General features: G+C 36.1%; 1 protein-coding gene across 1 annotated transcript; it reads right to left on the minus strand.

Moving 5' to 3' along the window:
• Positions 1 to 5,525: 5,525 nt before the first annotated feature.
• Positions 5,526 to 8,833, minus strand: LOC149199608 (uncharacterized). The gene is given in 2 exon segments (XM_089399419.1): positions 5,526 to 6,588; positions 6,591 to 8,833. Coding segments are annotated over 2 exon segments (2,877 nt in total). The 5' UTR covers positions 8,757 to 8,833; the 3' UTR covers positions 5,526 to 5,877.
• Positions 8,834 to 10,420: the final 1,587 nt, after the last annotated feature.

Below are 10,420 nucleotides of genomic sequence, written 5' to 3' on the forward strand. Positions count from 1 at the left end.
TACACTCTCATAAACAAAAATCACAAATTTACATTTTCTTTTAATTTAATTATATATATATATATATATATATATTCAAAAAAACCTAAAATAAAAAATTTAAAGATAATCTCAATTCTACTATACTATAATATTCTAATGACCCAATAATAATTCATAAATTGAATAAGAATATTAAATATGAATTCCTAGTCCATAAAAACTAACAATTTGGCCAAGGCAACACTGTTAGAATTAATGGAGAAAGATATAGTTAGTTAATCTCAGGTCCTACTATCTAGGGAGTGGTTAAAACCACTATGATTGTGTGAAAGCCTATATTACTAGGTCGTTCTTCTGATTGAGTATGTACGTAATGTAATAGTATTGTATGAGTGTTTGGGCACTCTCCATGTATCTCACTTGGAGACCCATTTAGATAATAAAATAAGTTTTTATCATGGTATTGGAGTTGCAGGAAGGAGAGACCTGTACGCTGAGTTGAGGAACGCGACATCGTCGCTGTGGAGCTGAAGAGTAATCGCGTCGTCATCGCAGGGAGCCGAAAAGAGTAGCCATGATGAGTCTCTTGTGAACTTCACGCACTTTCAATTTGTTGCATCGTCGCAAGATTTTGGTGCACCTCGGCAATGAATCGTCTCAAGATTCAGGTGTACATTAGCGATGAGTTGTGGATCCGAGGAAAGGTAGTTGCAACAAATGTGCTACTGCATTTTTTTAAGGCTGTGTGTACCTGGAAGTTATGTGGAAAATGATGGATTGCGTTTTCTTTTGAGGAGGCTGCCTATAGAAGGGGGAGATTGCCCCAGCCTTGCCACGCGAGGAGCCCAGCCGTTCTACGTGAAGGAGCCGGTGGGCATGGAGGACAACACTGCGTGTTGTATGAGTCTGCTAGGGTGAAAGGAGCTCGCACCAGGAGGAGCAACTATGGAGGCCAAATTGGCTGATTGTATGGATTTACAGACAGAAGAAGAGGCAAAGAGGAGCTCGCACCTGCCTGAGGGAGGCCCGATCATTTGATAGAGTGGAGGTCAAACAATTGTGGAGGAGAAATCGGCAGGCCCAGATCTGCGTGTCGATCTGTTGATCAGTTAAGAACTGGAACTGCGTAGAGGAGGCTGCCTAACATCGAGATCGTGGATCTGCTTGCATTTTTTGAAGGCTGATCAGTGGCCCAGTGTGGAGAATAGAAGGTTGCCTCCAGAGGAAGCCGTCGTTGTGGAGCACAACAAGGTTGGCTGTTGGATTGAGCGCAACTTGTGAGGAAGTGAATCCCATGGTCACAATAGCAAAGGCGAATTTGTTTGAAGTCTATTTGATAGGTACCTCTGACCACGAATCTGTGAGGTTTCCATGTTAGAGGCCAAATCACTGCTAAAATTGGGATGAGGCAGAGGAGATCGAGGAATTTAACGACTTGTCTTAAAAATATGCCTAAGTAATTTATGGCTTCGATTGACGTGTTGCTAGTTGTGGTGATTCTTCTTGGTGATTCTACTTCCCCTCAACATATCAAGGTTTACTAAATCAACAATAGTGGTGGCGGCGTGTATTGAGGTCTGCATAGAGGAGCTTGCATCGAAGTCGAGGAGGAGTCGGTAGTGAGGAGGCAATGATCACTCAAGAGCATGGCGAAATTCACTGTGTGGTGGCGAAATTGAGCTGTGAGGGATGCATGCTGGAGGTTGGAGTAGTGTGATCCTCATTCAGGAGGCCACATGGAGGAGTTACTCGCTATCTGGCTTGTAGGAGGCCGCGTGGAATTTTTTGGTGTCATGACACAACTTCCTGCTTGAACGATATTAAAACCTGTGAACACCCAATTTATTTTTTCGAATATTTCTTGTAACATCCAGAAAATTGTTGAAATTATATTTAGGCCTGGAGGTCATATGGTAGTGCAGGAGAAGCAAGGGAGCGATGGAGGAATCCGGTTGGGTTTGCGATGAGTGCATGACTAAAAACGAGGGGAACTTGAACACGTGCACCATGTGCAGAAATCTCAGGACGGTGATTCAATTTCAACCACACAACAGGTTCACATATGCTAGGAATGGTGGAAGTGGGACCTGTGTGTTTTGAGTGCTGCTTGATTTGTGCACTGCGTGGAGAAGCAACGTGCATTGTGTATCTAGATTGTGCAGATCTGTGAAGATCTGAGTGCTTGGTGGAGATCTGCGTAACCTGGTGATCGAGCTACGTGCTTGCTGGATTGCTCTAAAGCAGCTGTGGATGTTGTTGTGGAACTACATGTGAAGTGATCTGTGTGGGGCTGGTGAGAGCCATGGGATGCTGCCAGCAGTGTGAGGAAATCTCCTTGTGTGAGTGGAGTGGTGTCTGCGTATAGACTTCCTCTAAAGAGGCATATTTGCCTGAAGAGGAAACTGTTTGACTTGTCAGTGGAGTCATAGAGCCGGTGGAGATAGTTGAGTGCAGGGGGAGAATTTGAGCGTGGTGGATCAATTTCCTGATCCGAAATTGATAGGGGAGAAAATGGGTCTTCAAAGTAAATTGAAAGAGTCTCGAAGAAAATTTAGGAGAAAGCATCAAAGGAGAATTGCAAAATATTGTTTTGCTGAATTTTGTGATGTGTTTTAGGTTGACGGTGATGGACCAACTGCTGATCAAGATGTAGATTTGGAATTTGGTGATATTATTAAATAGTTAATGCCAGATTTACTATCTTTTTCAGATATGAATTATGAAATATGGGCAAATGAAATGAAAACAGTAGTATGGAAGGTAAATTTATTGGATTATGTTGAAGACGTTATTAATGATAGTGGAGATGCATTAGCATTAAGTCTTATAACATCTACAGTAGATGACAACATCATACCCAACATAATATATGAATATGGAGAGATTCTTAGTACAACATTTCTATGGGATGTTTTAGAGATGAAATATTGTTTGAATGATGGCAATGTTGCTGAAGATATTGCTCTTGAAAATGATCCCATATTTGATTGTGAAACTGAAGAGGTAATGATGGGTGATGAATGTGTGTTTGTAACTTAAACTTGTAATGATGAAAACACATCCTTTATTGTAGAACCTAAAAGTTGTCCAGATGCAAAAATCAAACTTGATGAGACTTATATACCTCATGATGAGTGGATCAATTTGATGATTGGAAAACATCTTATTGATGAATTACTATTTGGTGAGAAGGAAGGCCTATCTTCACAAACAGATCAAATGCAGAACATGCTTGTAGCAATAGAACTGGGTGAAGAGGATGAAGGCATAATTATGATAGCAGAAAGGGATGAAGTAGGGAGAGATGGTGAAATGAAAGCTCTCCTAAAGGAACATGAAGATGAAAGTAAATGTGGTCCTCTTTATAAATCTAACAATTTTTTTTTTTGTGTGCAGATATTGGGAGGCAAGAAACAACAACGAATTTTGAAGAAGAATTGAAGTTTCTTGAAGCATGGCTAGAAACACCATGTCTTTATGAAGTCAACACAGAAGTTGCAGTAATGAATGGTGAAGACATCATTGTTGGGGTTCAGATGATTGACACCAGAAATAGTGAGAAATAAAATTCTCCTATCTATCCTGCCATAATTCTGAGAAGGTCGAGAATTAGAATTCAAGTTTTCCTTCACAGGGAAGAAATGAGGTGAAGAGATATCACTACCTCATGGCGAGGAAAGTGAAGATGAAGCCTCATCCACAAATGAACAAGCATGGGCTCTACTACAAGAAGACAAAAATGAAAGCTCTGTCTTTTACCATTGTAAGCATAGCTGAGGCTGAGACCAGCAGACGTATGTTATTATTTAGTACCCTTTCTCCATTAAAGGGGAGTGTTAGAATTAATGAAGAAAGATAGAGTTAGTTAAGGATAGGATTGAGACTCTAAGATTAGGTCTCAAGTCCTACTATCGAGGGAGTAGTTGAAACGACCCTCATTGTGTGAAAGCCTATATTACTAGGTTGTTCTCCATTGAGTATGTATGTAATGTAATAGTATTGTATGAGTGTTTGGGCACTCTCCAAGTATCTCACCTAGAGAGCCATTTAGATAATAAAATAAGTTTTTATCAAAGACTCTTGACAATTAACCACTATTAATTTAGCATTGACCAATGCAATTTATAATGTTTAACTTTAAAAAATAAATATTTAATTTTCAATATTATTAAAAAAAACATTTTTGAAACATTTAATTGAATGATAATTTGAAGGTCTTATTGCAACTTAACACAATACAATGCCATGTGAATAACTGCCTCACATTTTTCTTTCATAATTATTTACTAATAGATAGTGTCCACCATAATTTAATTTAAGCAAATATTTGCATAAAAAATGAATAGGAACAATATTAAATTAAATATACTTACCAAGAATTACTTCCCACCATTATTTATGTGTTCTTCAACATTTTATTAAATATGAATAAAAATGTAAAGTACAAGTCATTATTCCTTAATAAACCATTAATTTTTACACTTCATATACCAATTTGCAATTTATTTGAAAACATAATTTGTAACTAGAGTGAAAGGAAGTAAACTGCCTTACAACACTTGTTAATATTACAATTGATAATAACCTCAATTACATAAATTTTTTACTATAATTTACAATCTCCCTTTAATCTTTTGAATTATAATTTAAGTTTTGGCTAGATTCTTTCAACATTGTATAGTGCTTCAGCATGGAATTTAGAACCAGAAACTTTTTTGCACACACAATTCACATTCCAAAGAATTACAAAAATGTAAAATAAAAATATAAGCATATAGTAAGCCTTTCATAATATGTATATTTCATTTGCCATTTTATATTTATTTTTATACTAATATAATAAATTATTTAAATAATCAACCAATATTACATTAATTTATACAAAATATTAAATAATCAGTAAATATCAATAAATATTACATTAATTTATAATAAGTATTAAAGCAATTATTTTATTAAACATTTCACAATAAAATAAACGCACCTAAATTTAACTAAATTATAATTTTATTATAAAATATCATTATTATCATTATAAAAATAGTATACCATCAATATATAGACCACCTTTTAGTTTCATATATTTTCCTTTTGCCAAAAAGAACCATAAATAATTGTATATGGCCATTAATATTCCTTCAAAAAATTAGCTGGATAATAACAGCAACCACAAGCAACTAACTGGGTAGAACTGAATGCAAAATCTGTGTAGAAGCAAAGCTTTGATGAGAACTAATCATGTCAGGGGAGAAACTGGTCGATTTCAAATGAAGTATAAGCTATTCAACTGAATTGCGTCTTCCTTGATAGAAAATAAAATTTTGCATTTTGAAATTCATATAGTTTGTCAAAATCTTACCACAGAGCAGAGATACCCAGACATCAGGTTATAACAAGACGTTGGCCGTGAGTAAAATTGCATCATAGCGGGTATGTAAGGATATCGATAGATAAGTATTCATCAAACATTCAAATAACACGAGAATATCAAGGATATGATTGAACGACTTGAAACTATATATGCTTTATTTTTCATCTCAGAAATTGGGGTTACAGCAAGTCATCAACACATATTATCTAGGAAATTTGTAGAGTCAATAAAACGGTTTTCTTATTGGAGGCACCATCCAATTTCTAACTTTATTCCATAGTATTATTGCACTGATAATTCCACCCAATCCATTTTCCATTCATAAACTCCCTGCAATCAAAGATATATATTTGTCCAAGTGGATCAACCATCTTTGATTAACACCTCCCTCTGTGCTCTTTCGAGCTTAGCTTTCTTTTATAGAGGAAAACCACATAAATACTGGTTCATTACAGAATGATGTGACAGTAACATTAATACAAATTATTTAGGAAATTTGTACAGCCCATAAAATGGTATACAAATTATTTAGGAAATTTGTACAGCCCATAAAATGGTTTTGGTTTTGTTATGGGAAACATTATCCAATCCCTAGTTTTATTCCATAGTATCATTATAATGATACTTCCTGCAAATCCAATCCCCATTCCTAAACCCACTGCATTCAATGATACATATTTTTCCAAATGGTTCAACCATCCTTGACTAACACCTGCCCCTGTGTTATTGTGAGTCTTGTTTTGCTTGTCATTGCATGCCTGTAGAGGAAAACCACATAAACACGGGTTTCCTTGAAATGCAGTAATATTGAAAGTATCAAACTGTGTTGCTAGTGGGATTTTGCCACAAAGTTTGTTGGATGAAACATCTAAATATGCTAGCATGGATAGCATAGAGAGTTTTTGAGGAATTTCTCCACTTAAATCATTTTTGGCCAAGTCCAATTGTTCCAAAGTAGATATAACACCAAGAGATGCAGGTATGTGCCCTTCCAGTTTGTTACTTGATAAATTCAGCAATCTCAGGCTGCTCAAATTCCCTATAGTTGGAGGTATTTCTCCCATAAGATTATTGCTAGACAAATCCAATATTGTGTTTGTAGCCAACACATATGTTAGAGTATACTCATATCCCTTGATGACAATGTCCAGATCCTCATACAATGTATTACTAGTGAGTTTGGAAGACCCAAGATTTTTGAATCCTTGGAGCCTTTCTAGATTGGATGGTATCTTTCTAGATTGGATGGTATCTTTCCACTGATTCTATTGTTGGACAAATCCAACACTTGCAATTTGTTGAGATTTGTGATGTTTGAAGGAATGCTACCATGAAGCTTATTATGACCAGCACTTAAAACTCTCAATTCATGAAGGGCTGCAAGGTAATCAGGTAGTTGACCGGTTATTTCATTTTTGCTCAAGTCTAATAGTTGAAGCTTGGTACATTTGGCGAAAGAATCAGGGAAAGTCCCAGAGAAGTTATTAGAATAAGCAGAGAGAACTTCCATAGAATCAGGAAATCCTATGTCTAGATTTCCACTAAGTTTGTTGTCAGACACCTTCAACCTATGTAAGACTGTGCATTTGCTTAAAGTAAGTGGTATTTTCCCTGACAAGAAGTTGCTCTGCAATAATAAATTCTGCAGAGATTTGCAATTGCCTAGGGATGAAGGAATCTTTCCATTCAACTTGTTTTTAGACAAATCTAACACCTGTAATTCCACACATTGGCCAATATGATCAGGGATCGGTCCCTCCAAATTGTTTTCAGATATATCTAATTGTTGAAGCAAAACCAAACCACCAATACTTGCGGGAATGCCACCAGAAATATTGTTTGAATTCAAGAAGAATTTTGTAAGAGAATGAAGCTTTCCTATGCTTTTTGGAATTGTACCTGTAAAATAGTTGGTATCTAAATAAAGGTGTTGAAGATTGTTCAAACCAGCAATTTCCTCTGGGATTCTGCCACTGAGCTTGTTCGTACCAAGATTGAGGAAGGTCAATTCCTTCAATTTTCCAAGCCCTTTAGGTATGTCACCCGTGAAGCTATTTTCACCTATATTTAAGTAGGTAATCTGACTCAAATTTCCAATGGCTTCAGGTATGTTACTGGTCATGTTGTTTCCAACTAGGCTCAAGGTGGAGAGGGGAAGCCCAAATATACTCATAGGCAGGGAGCCTTGAATTCTATTGTATTCTAAATCCAGCCATACAAGATTGCTGCAGTTTCCTATTTCATAAGGGATAAGACCTGAAATATTAGCTGGGCCATAAATGGATAGCTGAACAAGCTCTCTCAAATGACCAAATTGAGGTGGGATATTACCTGTCAATGCCTTATTGTCTCCCAAAAACAAAACCTGAAGAGAGGAACAGTTTCCTAGAGACGGAGGAATGGTGCTCTCCAACTTGTTTGATTGTAGATACAGGTACTGTAAATTTTGCAGCAAGCCCAGTTCAGCAGGAATTTTTCCATTCAAGTTGTTGTGAGAAAAAGCGATGTACAATAGCTGAGTACAATTACCAAAATCTGGAGGGATGCGACCACTTAGTGAATTGCCTTCAAAGTAGAGAACAGATAAATACCTGATCAGAGCCAAAACTGAAGGGATTGGACCAGTGAGATTGTTGTATCCAATGGACAACACCTGGAGAGAAGTGCAGTTGCTCAGAGAAGTTGGAATACTTCCACTCAGATTATTGTTGCTCAAGCGGAGCTGTTCCAACTGGCCAAGACGACCGAATTCTGTTGGTATACTCCCTATAAAGCTGTTCATTGACAGTCGGATCCATTGCAGCTTTGTACAGTTACACAGCGTTTTTGGAATATAACCACCGAGCAAATTATCGCTGAGGTCGAGTACTCCCAGCCCTTTTAACTTCCCAAACTCCGTTGGAATTCTTCCTGTCAAATTATTCTGAGAAAGGTTTAGAGTGCGTAATAATGAGAGGTTGCCAAGAGAGGATGAAATGGTACCTTGCAATCCCAAACCAGGCAGTATTATGGCAATCACTCGCTTAGTGCGCTTTCTGCAGAAAATGCCATTCCAGGAGCACATGTCATCAGAGTTTGCTACGGTCCAGTTGATCAACGATCCAGCCGGATCCGATGTGAGGGCCTTTCTGAATGACAAAAGCGCTTCTACGTCCTTATTATCGTCAGCGTCCATGGATGATGATGATGATGTAAATTCAGGTTGCTCCACAGTGCCTTCATCGTCCTTCAAAAGAGATTGAAGAGAAGCACTTCCACCAGCCATGCGCTCATACAGATGATCATGGTGTAAAGCATGGCCCCTGTGAACATGTGAGTAATGATATGGCTTCATGGAATAACTAATAGTTGCCAGGAGAAGAAGCCACACTAGTATCATCATGGACACAGCACTTTTCTCCATTTCTCTCTTTATCCCAAAGCTAACGACTTCGACGACTTGCCTGTGAGTTCTCTTGTTTGCAGGCACACATATAAATATTGGAGGTCTTATAGAGTCATTGAAGATGCAGAGTAGGTTGAAACGTCTAAATCATAGAATTCACTGGTACAAAGTCATGGAGAAGTTGTGCAAGGAAGTAATACATCCCAACGGAGTTGTGTGGTAATGGATCGTGAACAGTCAAACCATCCCTTTCGTTTTTTGGGTTCCACGAAATTAGTCAGTATTTGGCTCATTTAAGTCGCTGCAACTACTGCACGTTACACAATCAACCGTACCGGTTGCATTCTTGATGATGCTTGGACATATATTTTATTGGAGAAAGTTATTGCACAAATCTTGAAAATAGGTCATAACGTACAGAATCACTTTTATACGTGGCTTTCGTGTGTTACCACAAATTTAACTTCTGGTAACTACTGCATTAGTTACATCAATCTCATACGTAATAAAGAAAAACGTGGAAAGTGGGCAAGAATTATTGAGGGGGATATTATATTGGTGAAGAGAAATGTCCAAATTCATTAATATATTTGGAATTTGGCAATTTTTTTTCGGAATTTGGAATTTGGAATTTTTTTTTTTGTTGTGGGGAATTTGGCAATTTTTTTTTTTCCGTTATTCACTGGGAAATAGAGGTGAAGTTCGGAAAACTAATTATTTTTATTTGAATTTGGTTTGTAGGTTAAAGTTGTGAAGAAATGCGTTAATTCAATATATTTTTATTTTATATTAAATTTAATGGGAAATTTATATTGAATATGTTGTTATATTGATGAAGAAATTTATGTAGATTGGTTAATTTTATTTTGAATTTGATTAGTGCAAATATTGACCAGAAAATAAAATTGAAAAAATGTAAAGAAATGATTTGTTTTTAGTTTAAAGTTAGTTGGTAGGTGATATATATATATATATATATATATATATATATATATATATATATATATCGCTGAAATAAGTGTGAAAATTCATTCATTTTAAATGAAATATAGTAGGAAGTCATGTCCAATGTGACATATAGTGAAGAAAGTCATGCAAAATAATTTATTCTATCACAAAAAATTGTTGGTACCAATATTGTTTAGGAAATAGACCATTGCTTTAGGACATTTGAAGAATGTTGTGGGAACTTATTCCCACTATATGAAATTTAGTGGGTTGGCCATTTTGAATTGGAATTTATTCTACTCATTAATTTTATTTAGAATTTGATTATTGCAAATATTGATGAGATAATAGAGTTGAAGAAATTTGGGGAAATGTTATGCTTCTAGTTTAAAGATTGTTGGTAGGTCAATTGTATAATATATATATAGTATTGAAAAAATGTGGAAAATCATTCATTCTAAATGAAATCTACTAGGAAGTCATGTCTAATCTGACATATTGTAAATAAATTCATGCAAAATTATTGATTCTATTAACAAAATAATGGTTCGTATCAATATTGTCTAGGAAATTGACTATTTCTTTGCAACAATTGAAGAATGTTGTTGGAACTAATTCCCACTGTATGAAATTTAGTGGAGATACATATCAAGTGACACATAATCACAAAGACAATTGCGCAAACTTATGAATTTTATCTGGAATTTCATTGGCAGTGGTATTGACTAGTGCAT

This window comes from Pinus tabuliformis, chromosome 2_1, assembly GCF_031772625.1.
Source record: "Pinus tabuliformis cultivar Carrire ecotype Pingquan chromosome 2_1, CPIR1, whole genome shotgun sequence".
Lineage (NCBI taxonomy): Eukaryota > Viridiplantae > Streptophyta > Pinopsida > Pinales > Pinaceae > Pinus > Pinus tabuliformis.